Source organism: Natrix helvetica (assembly GCF_964273705.1).
Source record: "Natrix helvetica genome assembly, chromosome: 6".
Lineage (NCBI taxonomy): Eukaryota > Metazoa > Chordata > Lepidosauria > Squamata > Natricidae > Natrix > Natrix helvetica.
The window spans coordinates 9,466,142-9,484,627 of NC_138553.1; the positions used below are offsets into that span (position 1 = coordinate 9,466,142).

Here is an 18,486-nt window from a genome sequence, read left to right on the forward strand (position 1 = left end):
TGGGATTCAGCCGGTTCAGACCGGTTTGGGCGAACCGGTAGTTTTGGCAATCAGTTGGCCACGCCCACCCACCCCTGCGTTAGTCTGTCCTATATTTCCTTTGTTTGGAGCCCAGCTGATAGGTGCGGCAGAGCAGATTGTGCTCAGGAGTGCACATTTGGCATGTGCGCACTTAAGCACAGGTGCGCGCGCAAAGCATGCGCTCAGCGAACCGGTTGTTACACCGGTTGTCTCCCACCACTGGCATGGAGTAAGACTCAATAGGAAGACCAATTTTAGAGTTTTTGTAAAAAACTCTGCGTATGTTAAAAGTGCTGATGAAAAGATTGAGAGAGTGATGTATAGGAGAAATACATTCCCAAATTCTTAAAAATGCATTTGGCTGCCCGAATGAAGTCACTGAGAATGAGCTGGGCGACCATAGGCATTTTCTTAAATAAATAAACTCTTCAGCCCTGTCCTTCTTAGCCTCTTAGCTGTTTCCATCACTGCTGTTTGATTCGCTTCGTTCCACCGTCTACTTTGTTTGCCAAGCAACAAATTCGAATTTTCCCTTTGCGCAGCAGCCTCCTTAAACAAGATCCAACCCTAAGCGTTTTCAAAGGGGAAAATATACAACCAATGTAAACATTCCGGGGGGAATCTAGGCTAGCCCTCCATTGATCAGAAGACTTCAGAAAATTTGCACGGGGATCTAAAAGTTCAATAGGAGTCAGAGCACAGAGAATTACAGAGCTGGGAAATTGCCTTCCTATCATGCCTCTCTTAGATACTATAGATTTCCAGAGGTAAATGATACAGGGCAATCCTCGTTATCAGAGTTGGAAGGGACCTTGGACGCCTTCTAGTCCTAACCCCTGCTCAAGCAGGAGACCTTCGACCAGGAGTCAGCAACCTGCGGCTCTGGAGCTGCAAGTGGCTCTTTCATCCCTCTGCTGCAGCTCACTGACACTGGGCGATAAAAGGAAAAAGGACACAGTGCTGGGAGGAGACTCTATGGTGGGGGAACCAGACTTCCGGTCGGCTCCAGAATTGAATGGGGGGGGGGGGGTTCAGGTTAGGACCTTTGTGGCTCTTTGAGTGTTTAAGGTTGCCTTAGATCATTTCAGACAAATGGATGTCCAGTCTCTTCTTAAAAGCCTCCAATGGAACACCGACAACTTCTGGAGGCAAGCTGTTCCACTGATTAATTGTTCTCAATGTCAGGAAATTTCTCTTTAGTTCTAGGTTGGATCTCTGATTAGTTTCCATTCAATGTTTCTTATCTTGTCTTTTGGTCCTGGAAAAATAAGTTGACCCTCTCTTCTTTGCGGCAGCTCCTTAGATACTGGAATACTACTGTCATGTGGATTCAGGATTGAATCAAAGTCACCAAGTATAGGGACTGTGGAATTACATCTGCATACTGCATTTCTGTCAGGATATGAGGAAATAATTCAACCATTTGCCTACTTCTCGGAGAAAACATGTGAGATCCTTACTTGAATATCACTTAGCTGGTTCCAGAAACGGGTTGCTATTTGAGGTCCATTCTCCATGGTCGGAATTTGCAAATTCTAAAAGAAAAGAAAAACTAAGTTAAAATATAAAAGGGTTCAGGAAATTGATAGCTTTACAATTTTTAACCCTTCTTTTTTCACAAGCTATCAATTTAATGGCTAGTTGCCCAAACACTTTCTGAAGCAAATCTGGTGTAATCTTTTTCTCTAACAGGTTGTTCTAGTGATCCTCCCCTCCCCCTCAATTTTTGCTGATTTTTTTTTGGCGGTTCTTATTGTTCAAAAATCTCAGCAGTTTATTCTTTAAAAATATCTTAAGGATGTCATTAACCTTTATTATCTGAATGCTAAGGACATTTACTGGCCAGATAAATATAGCCTTACAGTCCACTATCCAAATTTTAAACAATGTCTTACTAAAGAAGTTACAACAACGTTCGATGAGGATTTGTTATGGAGTTTATCAAGGAATTGGAATTGGCTGGTAGTAGCAAATCTGAATCTCCAGGACATTGGCTCTTACCTCTCCCAGGTATAGTATTGTTGAAACAGGACAGACAACACAGGCTGTTCCAGCCCCAAACATCTCCTTCACCCTCTTTTCCTTCAAGGCAGTTGTGAGATCACTCATAGTAATGTATCGCTCTGATACTTTAAATTCATCCTGAAAAAGGAGAAGCAAGCAGTTCTAGAAATTACGTTTGCCAAGAGCTAAGACTCTTGTATTGTTTAAAATGTAAGGAGTTTATATTTATAAACTGTAAACCCTCTTTAGGTCAGCTCTTGGGAGACTTTAACGAGACACCCATGTAATTTTCAATATAGCAGTTTTCAATTACAACAGTTCTCTGTTTTCGCTGGCAGAGGGTTGCAGGAGGCTGTCCCAGCCGAAAATGGAGCTCGGGAGCCCCTTTTCGCTGGCAGAGCACTCGTGCCACCACAAACGCCCCTGGCATGAGTGACATCCTGGCCACGCCCCTCGCCCCCACCCGAGGTCAAACACAACCCTCAATGAAATAGAGTTTGACATTCCTGATGTACATTAATCAATCATGCTCTTTGGACAAATTATCTACTGGTTTCTGTCTGTTATAGGAAAAGCAGGCATAAGAATTGAACCTCATGTTTGTTTATCTATGCACCTATCTATGTATCTATGCATCGGTGTGTTGGTCCATCCATCCATCCATCCACCCTGGCTTTTTCAGTGCTTATAACAGTAGCCGCCCCGAGTCCCTTTTGGGAGAGGGGGCGGTTCTCAGTTCAGAAGAAGCTTCAGTTCAGAAGAAGAAGCTTCTTGGATGAGAAGTGAAATGTCTTCAAGGAACAACAAAGAAAGTCCAGTTGCCTTTTGAAAAAAAGCACCTTTGGGATTCCTCTCTTTGCCAATCACTGAGTCAATTTTTAATATATTAGTCTATATTCTGCTGATAACCAAAGCAAGAGGTTGCTGTGGCCCGCCAGCAGCCAGCAGAGCTGGCAGCAGATTCGGACAGTGAGGAGGTTGGCGAGGAACATGAGCCAGTCCTGGAGTCTGGGGAAGGCTCTGATGAGGGCTCTGTGTTGGAGGCAGAGAGGGGCCCACAACCGTCTGACAGTTATCAGCTGCCTTCAGAGTCAGACATCAGTGAGGCAGAAGAACAGCTGGAGCCTGTTCCCAATGTGTGCATGCGCAGAGTTGCCAGACGAAGGGAACAGCTAAAGAACAGGGGTCAACTTGGGAGTAAGGCCACAGGTGAACGATGAATGGCCCCTCCCAGAGGAAATAAAAGAGGAGCGAAAGGGGAGTGGAGTTTGCAGGAGACAATTAGTTCACTTAATTGGTTCGTGACTCTCTGAGACTCTTTGCCAAGTTTTGCAGATATCGGCATGGCAGCTCTCCAAGCCAGATAAAGTCTGTGACTGTAAATCCTCCCTTGAAAGACTTTGCTGGATGTGAATGAGCAGAATTCCCAGTAAATTAATAAAAGGATTTTTTTTTTGTCGGGACAAGGAGTTTGCTTCATGATCTTGGGAAGCCTAGGTCAGAAGAGTTTGCAAGTTAGTCTGTGAGCTGAATGGAAATTCCACTGCAAGCTGATTTAGGATTTGGAAGAAGTATGGGAGTCTAAGAGTCTACCAGAAAAATACCATTGTAGATAGCACATAGAAAGATCAGAACTATCCGAGCAGATGGCTACCTACCCACTTGCGTGCCAGATCTAAGATGCTTTGCCTCGTCACACCAGGAAGAATGATGCCATCTAGAGGTGGAGTTGCCAGCTCATCTTCTGTCAATACAAAGCAGGACACGTGAGCATAAAAGTACAGCATTAAGGTAAAAGTTCCCCTTGCTATATGTGCTAGCCATTCCCGACTCTAGGAGGCTCATCTCTGTTTCAAAGCCGAAATGCCAGCACTGTCCGAAGACGTCTCTGTGGTCATGTGGCTGGCATGACTAAACACCGAAGGCGCATGGAACGCTGTTACCTTCCCACCAAAGGTGGTCCCTATTTTTCTACTTGCATTTTTACATACTTTCGAACTGCTAGGTTGGCAGAAGCTGGGACAAGTAATGGGAGCTCACTCATTTATGCAGTGCTAGGGATTCGAACTACCAAACTGCCAATCTTTCTGACTGACAAGCTCAGCGTCTTAGCCATTGAGCCACCGTGTCCCTCACATTATACAATCCTATAAAAATAATAATTATAGCAGCCATAAGAAGAGGCTTTTGAAAAAAATATTCTAAGATTCTAAGCACTTGGATCTGAGGTTCCAGATTCCCCACCTCTAACATCTTTGCAAGGGGGAGCTCAAGAAAAAGCCATTTATTTCCAAAATGGTAGATATGGCTAAGGGGCAGGAAGCTTCAGGTAGCAGTTCAATCAAGTCAGACCCCATACCTCCATCTTCATTTCGCCAATACAGGAAAAGATTCATCGTCCCGACTTCTGTGATTTGATGGTCATCACCGTAAAGCCAGAGGACCTGCTGGCACCCCAATTCCATGGCTTCACGTTGGGCATAAATTGAAGAGCCATAATTCCTTTGAGGCACAGAGCAAAAAAAGACCATTTATATACTTGAGAATATACCTACAAGTCATCTTCCTTCTAGTACGTAACAAATATTTCCTAACCCAACACCCCAAGATCAGGGGTGGGTTCCGGCAGTCACTATTGTGGATTTCCTCGTGGGTGCTTCACACATGCGTGCTTGATGCATGCTGTGCGCGCATGCGCAGTGCAATAAAAATTGCTCTGCGCATGTGCAGAACTAAAAAACAAGATGGTGGCGCCATAGGCCCCCAAACCGGAGAATCGGTTCGGGGGCGTGGCAGGCCTGGGTCGCTGACGGTTCCAGTGACGCAGGCCACAAAAACCACTACTGGTTCGGCCGAATCTGGCCAAACTGGTAGGACCCCCATTACTGCCCTAGATACAGGCAGGCTGTAACTGGAGTAGCAGCTGGGTTTTGAGCTGAGGGAGTCTCGGAATTTAGCTTGTCCTCCCAATCTGAATCGGATTATAGTCAGAGAGACGCTGCATGGACGCCATTTTGTTTGCAGAGATTCTCAGCCATCCAGGTCATAGTTCTCTGAAATGTGCTTTTTCAAAAGGCGACTGGGCTGTTTGTTTCCTTCTCATCCAAGAAGCGTCATAGGTTCTGGCAGGATGGTGGGGGACAATGGAAGAATTAGTTCGGGTAGGATGGGGAGGGGTTGAAAGGATGATAGTCCTTTGCAGTCATCTGGTCGTTAGTACTCTCCCTGAGAGCTCTTGGGGCCACTTGGGGATTTATCTGTGCCAGTGGTGGTATTCTACCAGTTCGGACTGGATCGCCCGAACCGGTAGCAGAAATCTCAGGTGGCCCCGCCTACTCGCTCCCGGCTCTAAGGCATCCCCTTTAGGCCCTTTTTTCGCCAAAAGCACATGCGCAGAAGGCTGTGTGCATGTCCAGAGGTGATGCGCTCACCCGAGGTGGGATCCTACAAGTTTGGACCGGTTCAGCCGAACCAGTAGTAACTTGGTGGCCTGGGTCGCTGGAACTGGCAGTGACTCAGGCCTGCCATGCCCCTGAACCAGTTCTCTTGGTGGTGTTGTAGGTGCCGCCATTTTGTTTTTGCCTTCTGCACATGTGCAGAGCAATTTTTGTTGCACTGCACATACGTGGCGCGTCGTCCCTGAGCGAACCGGGAGTAGCGACAGCTGGAGCCCACCCCCGGTGCGTGCTAACATTTGCAAACCAGTAGGGAAGGTAAGTGGATCCCACCCCTTGCCCCCCTCAGGGTCACCTGTACCAAAGTGCAAATTGCTTCTCTCTATCCAGTACGTGGACTTTGCAGATGATTGCAAAACAAATAAGATCCTTCCAAACTTCGCCCCACCCCACCATCCTGTCAGAACTACTGTCCGCCTCTGCTTCACTTACTTGCTATCGGCAGCCATAGAAACGGGGAGGGTGGGGGCATGGTATTTCGGATGGGAATAAATGGCACAGGAGGTGGTATGAAAAAGGGAGTTTTCTTCTCGCCATCTTCTGCACATGCTGGTGGCCGGTGTTTGGTCCTGGTCAAGGCCAACCGTCCTGCATACCAACCTGATGATGCCTTTTGGAGATGCACCCCACATGACACCTAAGAGAGCTGCAGATTGAACACTGGGGTGGAGTCGTTGGAAGGTTGGGGCTGGGTTATCATTTGATATGTACTTGTTCGCGCCTTTCTGGCTCAGATCTTGCTTTACTTTCTCTGCTATCTTTTCATAACCAGTAAAAGTATTTTAATTCCATGAACAATGGAGTTAGGAGTTTTCTTTCTTGGTTATTGATGGAGGCATGCCTGACAACTACCATCCTGTTAGAATTGACGATGCTTCTTGGATGAGAAGCAAACACCAAGATCTCAAACTGAATTCTTCCTATGGCTCCACACACTACTTAGTCGTTGCCTGCCAGTTTTAAGAAGCGTATCTCCAGCATTTCATGTCAAGGCCCCCTTAGTTTAAAAAAAAAAAAGTTTATGTACTCCCAAATGCATTTTCAATGTGTTCTCCCATGCTGGCTCAGGAATTCTGGGAGTTGAAGTTTACAGACTGTTTTAATGAGTACGGCTGCAACAAGATTCACTTACCCTCCCAATTTGCAGTCTCCCGTTCCACCTTTCCAAGCTCGGACGTATTTCGGGTCTGCCCACAAAGAGATGGGGTTGAAGCTCCCACTTGAGAAATAGGGCCCCACAGGGCTCAATATCACATAGAGAATGGCCCTTGATGGCTTCTTGACTCCGAGAGAAGGCTACACAGAAAGAAGGAGAGAAGCAACTTAGAACTAAGGAGAAATTTCCTGACAGTCAGAACAATAAATCAGTGGAACAGAAATTGCCTCCAGAAGTTGTGAATGCCCCAACACTGGAAGTCTTTAAGAAGATGTTGGATAGCCATTTGTCTGAAATGGTATAAGGTTTCCTGCCTAGGCAGGGGGTTGGATTATAAGACCTCCAAGGTCCCTTCCAACTCTGCTATTGTATTGTAAAGGAAGACAAATTCATTACACTTATGAGTTCTTATCTGGTTCATATATTAATATTCAATAAAACTGAAAACTGGCATAAAATATAAAGAAAAATGTCCCAAAGTTTCCTGTCACCAACAGAATCAATGGGTTAAGGAAGCAGAAAATTGTTCTGATCGAGGCTTCCCAAGAGCATGAAGCAAATTCCTGGTCCCAACAAAAAACCCTTTTATTAATTTATGGTGAATTCTGCTCATTCACATACAGCAAAGTCTTTCAAGAGAGGATTTAAAGTCACAGACCTTATCTGGCTTGGAGAGCTGACAGATAGCTGCAAAACTCTCAGAGAATCACAAGCCAATTAAGCGAACTAATTGTCTCCTGCAAACTCCACCCCAGGAGGGTTGGACTAGAAGACCTCCAAGGTCCCTTCCAACTCTGCTATTGTATTGTATTGTATTGAGAAGAGAAAAAGTGAGGATTGAAGGAAAATATATTCAGTTACCCTTTTATAAAATGTTAAAAGGTTGCTTTTGTATTCTTTTACAATGTTAAATGTATAAGCCATTAGATTCTTGCCTAAAATGTGCAATAAGTAACTATGTTTTTACTAACTACTAAATGTGCTAAGTAAATAGGACAAGATAAAACTTTGTTTTTCCTAGGCTACGTACAAGTTAGATAGGAAGCCATCTGCACAGACAAAAGGCACCAGAAAAACCAAATAAGAGATAGGGGCCTCTCAAGAATATGTCAAGTTGACCCTTTATAATATGGAATGATGAAAGAAACGATGTAAATGAAAGAGCAGGAAGGGGGGGGGGAGTTTCTTAGGAGTAGCGTCTATAAAATGTGTTGTTTGAATGCTATTCTTTGCTCTCCTTGTCCTCGATCCACTTGGGACGACACTTGGAGGCCGCCTTTGCAAACGCTTTTTATTTTTCTGTAAATAAACCTTTTTGAATTCTGACGCAATGTCAGAAGCCAGAAATTAAATGCGCATTGGGATGGAAAAGTTTCATGTTTTAAGATGCAATGAAATGATTTTTTTATACAGGAGGACATCTAGCAAAGGTTTTTGCTAGCACCATTCATTTGTCCTAATCGACGGACTGCCTCAGAGTAGGCACAGCTTGTTATGGTTAGGAGAAAAAGGAGGCTAACATTTTAATGTGTGTAATGAAGTGGTAAAAGATTGCCACTAGGTGGAACTATTGTCAACCATAACAGGAGTAAATTCTTGGTGTTTTTTTTTTTTTTTCACTTTTGCAAAGATTGCCTAGGAAAAGCAAAGCAATCCGTATTTCATTTTATTTTCCTCTCCTGTCCCTAAGGAAACACTAGATAAATTCCCGTGGAACCAGATCTCCTAATCCGAAAGAAGGCGTCACTCATTGCCCCAAGGATCTACTCCAAGCAGAAGAGAAAATTCAGCTTAAACAGTCTTTTTTGCAGGCAGCCTTCGACTTACAATCACAACTGGGAGCAGAATTTCCGTTGCTAAACAAAACACTTGCTAAAAGTGAATTGCACCCAATTTTACGACCTTCCTTGGAACAGCTGTTAAGCGAAGCACTGCATTTGTTAAGTGAATCACATGGCCGTTAAGCAAACTTGACTTCCCCGTTGGCTATGCTTGGTGGAAGCCAACTGGAGAATTTGCAAATGGTAATTGCATAACACACACACACACTGTTAGCCTGCAACTATTAGGAACATATGCTGGTAGCCAAAGCGCCTGAATTTTAATCACATGGGCATCCTGCAATGGACATTGACGTGAGGATTGGTCATAAGTCACTTTTTTCAGTGCGGTTACAACTTTGGTCGCTAAATAAATAGCAATAGCACTTAGACTTATATACCGCTTCACAGTGCTTTTACAGCCCTCTCTAAGCAGTTTACGGAGTCAAACCTATGGCCCCCAACAATCTGGGTCCTCATTTTAGCCACTTCGGAAGGATGGAAGGCTGAGTCAGCCTTGAGCCTGGTGAGATTTGAACTGTCAGCTGGCAGGCAGCAGAAGTAGCCAGCAGTACTGCACTCTAACCATTGCACCACCGTGGCTCATATGGTAGAATGGTTGTAAATTGAGGACCACCTGTATTCATTGGCTCCCAGAAAGCAATAATACACTGGCAAAATTCACAGAAGATGCCAGATAAGTCCAGAATGGGGATTGAGAAGAGATAAAACATACGTGATACTGCTCTTACAGCCTTGCATCAGATAGTGGGAAATGAGCACATAAAAGTGAGATGTTGTGGACATCACAATGTCAGCACAAGATGGCTAGATTTTGCACAGCAGCACTGGGGATTCGTTGGAAACAGGTGATTAATTAATCCATCATAGCTATTTTACACAATTAATGCAGTAAACCCTTTTGCATTAAACACTTCCTTGCATTTTAGTATTTAATGACTGTGGGCCTCACAGTTTAAGGATTGATGTTATGTCATGCTGTGTTTGGTTCATTTTGTGCAACTGATAGATTGAGTGCCAAATTGTGATTTTAATATAGATTTAAGGGTTATTTATTATTTTAGTCTAGATTTTAAAAAAAACCTGGATGTTCCTTGTGTGTTTTAAATTTGTTCTGGTCTGTGACTGTAATAAGCATTGGCTTGGCTTGACATCACTATTTTTGTGTGATGGTGGTTTGCCATTGGGGTTGTTGAGAAGGAACGAAGGAAAGAAGGAACAACAAAAAAAGTATTTTCTCCCCACCTCTGTCCCAATTAAAGTAGGGCGGATATACAAGCTAGCAGAGGTGGAATAGGGTACCCACTCCTTCTCAACTTCCACCAGTTTCTGGATACACTGCAGAAGTTCTTCTTTGTCAAATCCCTGCAGGTAGAAAGAGAAGGAGGCAACAGAAATAATATTGAGGCAGAAACACCCAAACGAGAACCTCGGTTTAGGTTGATTGTTCAAAGACAGGGATGTTCTATCAATCCGCTATTAGTATGCAACAGGTTATGTAGCACCATAGAGTTATATAGCACTCCACAGTGCTTTGCAGCCCTCTCTAAGCGGTTTACTTAGTCAGCTCATTGCCCCCAACAATCTGGGCCCTCATTTTACCGACCTTGGAAGGATGAAAAGCTGTGTCCGACCTTGAGCCGGTCAGGATCGAACTCCTGGCAGTCGGCAGAGTTAGCCTGCAATACTGCATTCTAAACCCACTGAGCCACTACGGCTACAGTACTAAAGAACCTTATGGCTGTAACCACCCAAGTTGGTTTAAATGGCTTTATCACAGTTGTGAAACAGGTTTCAAAATGATAATCATAGAAAGTGTTATTGGGAAGTATTTTTCCTTCTGGCGGTGGTGAGAAAAGAGGGGTCGTAGCAGACTATAACTTCGATTATATTCTCATGGTTGAAACATGGACTCAAGAATGACGAGGCCGAGGAGGATGTATACACGTTCTCCCTTTTCTTCCACAATCATCTTTCCAGCAATCTGTTGTCTTCAGAGCTTCCTGCATTTCAGGTTAGTTCCTAAAGGCCGATGGCCAGACGTGGTATTCAGCCGGTTCGGACTGGTTCTGGCGAATCAATGATCAGTTAGCACCACTCTCCACCCCTCCCCTATCCTGTCCTTTATTTCCTGCTTTCTAGCCCATCTCCATCGTGCGGCACAGATGATCTCCCCCCACACTGTTCTACTTACCGTTGCTGACTTGGAAGGTAAGCAGCTGAGCTTCTAAATGCTCCGTTTTCTGCGCTGTCACTGAACCGGTTGCTAAACTGGCAGCAACCCACCACTGCAGATGCCACTCAAAACTTCCTTGGTGCTCTCTGAGTTTGCTTGTTTTCTTGCGGATGTTTCATTACCCAAAGTAGGTAACATCATCAAGAAAACAAGCAAGCTCAGAGAGCAACATGTAACATGTCAGCATTGAGCTACAAATATTCTCCTTTATTGGTACTCAAACCTTCCTCCAACAGTGCCACCCTCCCTTTTAAAAAAAATTAAACTTCTTGGCGGTTAAGCGTGGATAGCTAAGTGTTCTGACCCCCCCCCCTCTTGTATACCAAGTCACTCCGAAACAAAGTCTCTGCAACTTTTGTTACATGCAGTTTCAACCTTGGCAGCAATCCAGCCTGCCGAGGTCCAGATAACAAATTGGCAGCAATCCAGGCACAGCGAACACTTTGGCAGCAATCCAGTCTGCCAAGATCCAGATAACACTTTGGGCAGCAATCCAGCCTGCCGAGGTCCAGATTCCCCCTTGGCAGCAATCCAGCCTGCCAAGGTCCAGATAACAAATTGGCAGCAATCCAGGCACAGCGAACACTTTGGCAGCCATCCAGTCTGCCAAGATCCAGATAACACTTTGGGCAGCAATTCAGCCTGCTGAGGTCCAGATTCCCCCTTGGCAGCAATCCAGCCTGCCAAGGTACAACACAGATCTGAGAGCGTCTCCAACTCTAATGATCAGTTTGATTCCTGCAAAACAACTGTCGGAAAGTCCCTTCCTTAAATAGCCTTGAGAGGAGCCTGATTACGATCACCTGCATCCAATCATCTCTTGTAAGTGCGTAGCTGGTTTCTACGTCTATCAGCTCTCCGTTGCCGAGCATCCAGAAACCACTCCCTTGTTTCCTCCCCACTGCTCCAAGGCATGACATCAGGAGCACACTCCCTTGTCTCCTCCCCACTGGCCCAAGGCTCAGGCGCCTCCTGGTGGCCAACCAGCCTCTCTGCGCCCTGCTCAGAGTCGGAACCCTGTCCAGGGTCCTCCACATCCTCCAGAGCTGACTCATAGGGACCCTCGCTGTCGGAGTCTGGTGGCAGCTCCAACGGCTCCTGCTGGGCCACAACAGCTAAGCAGGCATCAGAGTGATGGAAAGAGATGGGGTGGACAACAGCCATTAGTAGTGGCACCTTCCACAATCGAATCAACACAAAAAAACATTACCAGGAGAAATTGCAACTGCAACCATCCTGAGAATAAGGTGGGAAAAGAAATGCCTGATTACAAGGGCACATGGCCAACACCCTCTCATTCCAACCTACTCTAGTCAAAGAACAAAACCAGATATTAGCATGCATTACGCACCGGCAAAGTTGCTCGCGCAGCTGACCGTAGCATCCTGTCCATGTTGAGCCTTGGTCGGAACAAGCGTATTTTGCCATCCACGCCTCGATATGCCTTCATGCCTTCGAACAGCTAAAGGAAGCAGAAGAGAACAGTTGAGAATGACACCTACAGCCCAACGCATGCGCCCATAATTAAAATAAGCAAACTGCAAAAAATAAATGCTCGTTCTTTCAAAACATTGCAGGAATAACTGTGTCCGTTTAAAACCAGTTGAAAGCCCGTTGTTTTATTTTGCGTCAAACGACCGGTGGAAAATTTCTACGTGACTCCAGATGGGCTAAATAGGAAGAGATCATTTGGACAGCAAGGGAATAGATATTTATTTATTTGACCTGTCTCAGCAAATGCCTCTGGGTGGCTCATGAAATTGAATGGAATATGAACTAGCTAGTCATTAAAGCAGCTGCATCCATTCCAAACATGGGAACCTCACAGCATTTACTTAAGCTTAGATGCAGCTGCTTTAATGAATTGCAGGTGGATGCCAATTGCTTCTTGCATATTAACATGCCATTGCTATATAGGTTTAATTTAGAGGATCACTCAATGTCTCAGCACATGGGGCTCCCTATCCTAAACTTAAACTATTTAATTTCCTGTTAGGATAGTGACCGGTTACTTACACAGCTGTTTAACTATTCAAATGTTGCTTTTAACTGTTAATGGGGAATATAAAATGAATGTGAATATGAAGCAGATTGGTCGAGATATAACTAAACCACAATAACCCACAGGTGACGTTTCTACCTAGTCTGTCCCCAAATCAATCCAGACTTTTGACAAACATTATTGATCAAATCAGACAAAGAGGTGAAAAGGTAGTGGTCCCATCTTGTAGATATCCAGACTCTTCCCCACATTTTGCATGCTCACATATCTCAACATTTAAAAAAAATTCCCCAGGTTGAAATGGATGCCTACATCTCAGTCAGTGACGTGCAGTCAGGGGAGGCACAGCCTCACCACTGTCATCATGAAAAGGAAAAAAAATGCAAAAGGAAAAAGGAGAGAGCTGAGGTCAGGCTGAGCTAGTTGCTGCCTCACCGTGGATGACTCTGCTTAACTGTTTAAAAAAGCCTCTTAAAAAGCGCCCTCTACTATGAGGCAGGAGAACTGCATGCCTCATCTAGTCTGACTTTAGGCGTTTTATGATCACTCGAGCAGAGTTAAGCAAGGGTTAAAAGACTAAAAATTCCTGACATAGGTGAGGCACACAGTTCTCCTGCCTCATAGTAGAGGGCGCTCGTTTGGGCGGAGCTTCTTCAGAGGACCCGAGGCAAGAGAAGAGTTGAAATCCTCTCTGAACCAGCTGGAAAAGGTACGTGTGGGTCGGAGGGAGGGGGAGGAATTCAAACTTCATCCTCCTGGTGTGGGGCTTTGGGCAAAGGCTGGAGGGAAGGACTCTGGCTCGCTTGTGCTCTCCCTGGGGTGTAGTTTGATTGCAGGCAGAGCCACATTGCCTTTTCAAACCTGTAATCAGTGAAGCTGGGCTGGATCCTTCCGGGGCTGGGGGAAAGTGTGTGTGCTCCAGTATGGCTCTTTGACTGGCATCCTGCCTCCTCCTGTGGTCTCCTCGCTGGTGCTCTTCCCTCCAATCCAACTGTGTGTGTGTGTGAGTGTGTGTTTGTTTGAGAGAGAGAGTGAGAGGGAAGGGGGTAGGAGAGATAGTCCAATCCAACGTGTGTGTGTGTGTGTGTGTGTGTGTGTGTGTGTGTGTGTGTGTGTTGAGAGAGGGAGGAAGAAGGGGAAGGGAGAAGAAAAAGAAAGAAGCAAAATTCTTTCGCAAAGGAGAAAACAAATACTGTCGCTTTAAATCGGAACTGAGCATGCCTGGCTGTGGAATTCTGGGAGGTGAAGTCCACAAGTCTAAAAAAATTTGAAACTAACCACTGTGTCAGTGCCTCACCAGCCATAAACCTCACCGCACGTCACCGATCTCAGTATGCTTAGAACCGTAACTTTTTGCTTATTTAAAGGTGGCACAATGGATAAAATGCAGTACTACAGGCTATTTCTGGTTAGTAAAATGAGGACCCAGATTGTTGGGGGTGATATGCTGACACTGTAAACCGCTTAGAGAGGGCTGCAAAGCACTGTGGAGTGCTATATAAGTCTAAGTGCTGTTGCTATTAATTAGGAAATTGCCTAATTAGGTTTTAAAACCTCTCAGTATTAAAATAATAATGAAGTCTTGACCTTGAGGCAGGGGACAGGGGCTATCAGTTTCAAATCTATCCTTGAATTCACGAGAGCCAGAAAATTAATTTATTTGCACATGAAAGTTGGGTTCTTCAAGAGCAACAAAGATGATTAGAGGACTGGAGGCTAGAACACATGAAGACCGGTTGCAGGAACTGGGTATGTCTAGTTTAATAGAAAGAAGGACTAGGGGAGACATGATAGCAGTCTTCCAATATCTCAGGGGTTGCCACAAAGAAGAGGGAGTCAAGCTATTCTCCAAAGCACCTGAAGGTAGGACAGGAAGCAATGGGTGGAAACTAATCAAGGAGAGAAACAACTTAGAACTAAGGAGAAATTTCAGTTAGAACAATTCATCAGTACCTCCAGAAGTTGTGAATGCTCCAACACTGGAAGTTTTTAAGAAGATGTTGGATAAGATGTTGTCTGAAGTGATGTAGGGTTTCCTGCCTAAACAGGGGATTGGACTAGAAGACCCCTGTTATTCCTGAACCAAAAAATATGAGTATCACCTTAAGCAGCTGGATTTTCCTAGTGAAAAAAAAAAAGAATTGTTCCTGAGTCTAACTTGATGCCACTAGATCAAATGGCTTTTCTGGTTGATTCCTAAATAGTTCTCTGGAATTCTATAGCTTGCACTGTAAAGCATAGAATATCATTCATGGATGAACAAATTGAGGACATTTCTGATTCCTACTATAAGCTATAGAATTCAATAATTGGTTTATTTTTATTTATTCAGTTTAGGCAGACTGACTCTGGGCAGCCAAACTATATGTATAAATATCCAAAGCTTATTTGAAAACTGCTTGACTCAAGGTTTCTCATCAGTCCAGAAAAAGAATTCAGGTGTGTTGTCCTAGACAATGATTTCTTCTCGGTTGAGGCAGAAGAAGACATGATCTGGTTCAGTTCTACTAGCAGCACTACTACAGAAGGCTGAAGTCTACTTCAGGTAATGCTATTATATCCCCCTTTCTCAAAGATTTTGAACTGGATTCTAGACTGCTTAGCTAGCTAGAGTTCCTCCAACTTCCAATAAATACTGAAAGAACAAGGCTCCCTTTGGCTAAAATAGAGTTTGTATCTTACTCAGTTGCAGCTAAGAGTTGGGAAAAAGCCTCTTTTGAGAGGCCTTCGGACTGGTTCAACTGGTTTTCTGGAATCCTTGAACTTCTGCTTCACTTTGATTACGTTTTTGTTTGGTTCAATGAATTTAGTTTACTAGAGGAACTCTGTGTCTTCCCTCAAACTGAGTAAGATTGATGGTCTGGCCTTGTGAATCTACAGAGTGTATGGTTATTTTGAGGCTTGCTGAAAGCCAGTAGATCAGTCAATAGAATGGGGATCCATTCTATTATTTTAACCAACGATGTGGATAATCTTAATAGGGCAAAAAATGCTCACTTTTGCCCCCCCCCCAGCCCCCAGGAGCACTCTATAAGCCTCCTAAAGGCTATGCATGCCCTTTTTTGACCAAAAATGGGCCCATTTTTGTGAAAAATGGATCATTTTTTGCTCGTTTTCGGGTCCCCACCCTCCAGGAGCAATCTACAAGCCTCCTAAAGGCTATTCATGCCCCTTTTTTTGGGGGGGGGGGGAAACCCTGGGCCTGTCATTTTTGGGAGGTTTGCAAAGTGCAAAAACTTTTTTAAAAAAGTTTGCCTCTTCAAAACCTTGGTGCGTCTTATACTCTGGTACGTCTTATACTCGAAAAAATACGGTAGGTCCCTCAACCATTCCTCATGTGATTTAGCCTCTAAACCCTCAATCATCTTTGTTGCTCTTCTCTGTATACTTTCTAGGGTCTCAGCCTCCTTTTTGTATACTGTGTTTCTCCGAAAATAAGACAGGGTCCTATTTTCTTTTGAACCCGGAAATAAGCACTTGGCCTTATTTTCGGGGAGGTCTTATTATTTTTGAGATGTGGGAGGCAGCGAGCATAATCACCTCATGGCTGTTGCTGTGTTGCAATATTTTCAGGGGAGGGCTTATTTTAGTGCATACGCTCAAATCCAGATTGGGTTTATTATCCAGGGAGGTCTTATTTTCAGGGAAACAGGGTAAAAATATTCCAGGTTTATACTAGTGCAGTATAAAGTGGTATTGTCACATCATGATATCAGAAAATGTTAGAATAACAGAGCTGGAAGGGATCTTGGAGGTCTTCTAATCCAACTCCCTACTTAGGCAGGAAAGCACCTGATTAAGTGGCTCAGTGGCTAAGACACTAAGCTTGTCAATCAGAAAGGTCGGCAGTTCGGCAGTTCGAATCCCTAGTATAGGTCTTCAGTGTGAGGAGGGGGTTGGGCTAGATGACATCCAAGGTCCCTTCCAACTCTGTTACTATTACTACTTAAAGCTTATACCATTTCACAGATATTTTCATTTGGATCCCAGCAGTGACAAATTGGGTGGATTGAGGTGGATTTGGTAATCTCAATTGTCAATCTCAATTGTCCCTTCCAATTCCATGATTCTAGCTATGATTGATGACGACTTTATTTTTACATGCTTTTAATGGATAACTTTCTTACGATGTCTGAATAATTTGATCCCCCCCCCCAAAGAATGCTTTTAAAATCTGCTCTCCTCTTAATTTGGAAAATCTTGTATTATTTTGAAAATATTTTTATACTGAAAGGATAATAGGTTTTTTTTTAAAAAAACAAAACCCTAAGAATATGAATAACCGATTATTTTAAAAAGGATTGTTACGGTCTCTCAACGATAATGATAGGCTAAATAAGACCTATGAACACCCTCTGGCTTTGAGTCTCCATAAACTTTCCAAAAAGGCTGAACTTCCATAATTTGGGGGAGGTGAACATTCAACATGTCCTCAGAAAGGGCCCCAAGTACATTTCTGGATGTCCTCCTCCTAATTTCAACTAGCCCTCTTTATTACTTGAATAGGATTCCCCTTTAGGTTACTGTTCCATTCCTACTTCTCTGAAAATACATTCCAGTGAGAGCGATTAATGAATGGCATGTACAACTGTCGCTACTTATTTTATTGTCTCTTTGTTAAACTCCCGTCTCTCCTTTCATTTAGACACTCAGGGTGGCATGCACAATATTTTCCTCCTCCTCTTTGCTGTCCAATGGTGGATCAGAATCCGAATCTTCCATATTTAGCCCAACATCTTAGCCATTACCCTACATTGGCTCTCTGTATTTCAACTGTTCAGGTAACGTCTACTCAATAGCAATCTCAAGCTACTTAACATGGTCAAGAATCTGACTTTCAGAGGTTTGTGGACAACTGCTGTTTCAGGCTGTCTGGCCCCAGGATCTCTATTTGTAAGCAGACTCGTCAATTTTAGGAATATTACGGTAGTGTCAAGTCTTATTTAACGGTGTAACCAATGAAACAAATACTAGAAGAAGAATCTGATCTCCGTTATTTCTCAGTACAATGTCCAGCTAGACTGGTCTTTCTCAATCTCTGGCCATCCTCCAGCTGTGCAGACTTTGTGGGATCCTTGCTGCTTTCTGAGCTTTGTTGTTCTCTTGCAGATGTTTCTTTACCAATGGAAGAGAATCATTTGTAGCTCAGGATTGAACCATGGTGTCCTTGATCTAAGCTTGGTTGTTTTTCTTGCAGATGTTTCATTATCCAACGCGGTGACATCATCAGGGCCGTGATGCAGAGATAGGTCATGAAAAAACCGCAAGAAAACAACTGTGGTGGCCCGGCAGCGGAGCTGGTGACAGACTAAGACAGTGAGGAGGCTGGGGAGGAACATGAGCCAGTCTTGGAGTTTGAGAAAGGCTCCGATGAGGGCTCTGCGTCGGAGGCAGAGATGGGCCCAGGGTTGTCCAACAGTTATCAGCTGCTTTCAGAGTTGGATATCAATGGGGCAGAAGAACAGCTGGAGCCTGTTCCCGATGTACGCATGCACAGAACTGCCAGGAGAAGGGAACAGCTAAGGAACAAGGGCCGACTTGGGAATAAAGGCGCAGGTGGATGGTGAATGGCCCCTCCCATAGGGAATAAAGAGGAGCGAAAGGGGAGGGGAGTTTGCAGGAGACAATTAGTAGTTCAATTCATTAGGGGGAAGATCTGTTCCTGACTTCTTGCCAAGTAATTGCTGCTACAGCGTGGCGTTTGGAAGATATCGGCCTGGCAACTCTCCAAGCCTGATAAAAGGTCTGTACTTGTGAAAACTCATGAAAGA

The 18,486-nt window shown here is 44.2% G+C and overlaps 1 protein-coding gene across 1 annotated transcript in view; it reads right to left on the minus strand.

Annotated features, from left to right (window-relative positions):
- The window catches only part of BCAT1 (branched chain amino acid transaminase 1), a 55,717-nt gene that overhangs the window by 6,117 nt on the left and 31,114 nt on the right, over positions 1-18,486 (minus strand). Inside the window, exons 4-10 of the mRNA XM_081957863.1 lie at positions 12,065-12,175; positions 9,723-9,842; positions 6,613-6,776; positions 4,385-4,527; positions 3,684-3,769; positions 2,023-2,163; positions 1,482-1,556 (exon numbers count right to left, since the gene is read on the minus strand). Of these exons, the coding sequence (XP_081813989.1) occupies positions 1,482-1,556; positions 2,023-2,163; positions 3,684-3,769; positions 4,385-4,527; positions 6,613-6,776; positions 9,723-9,842; positions 12,065-12,175 (840 nt within the window). The remainder of the gene's footprint in view (positions 1-1,481; positions 1,557-2,022; positions 2,164-3,683; positions 3,770-4,384; positions 4,528-6,612; positions 6,777-9,722; positions 9,843-12,064; positions 12,176-18,486) is intronic.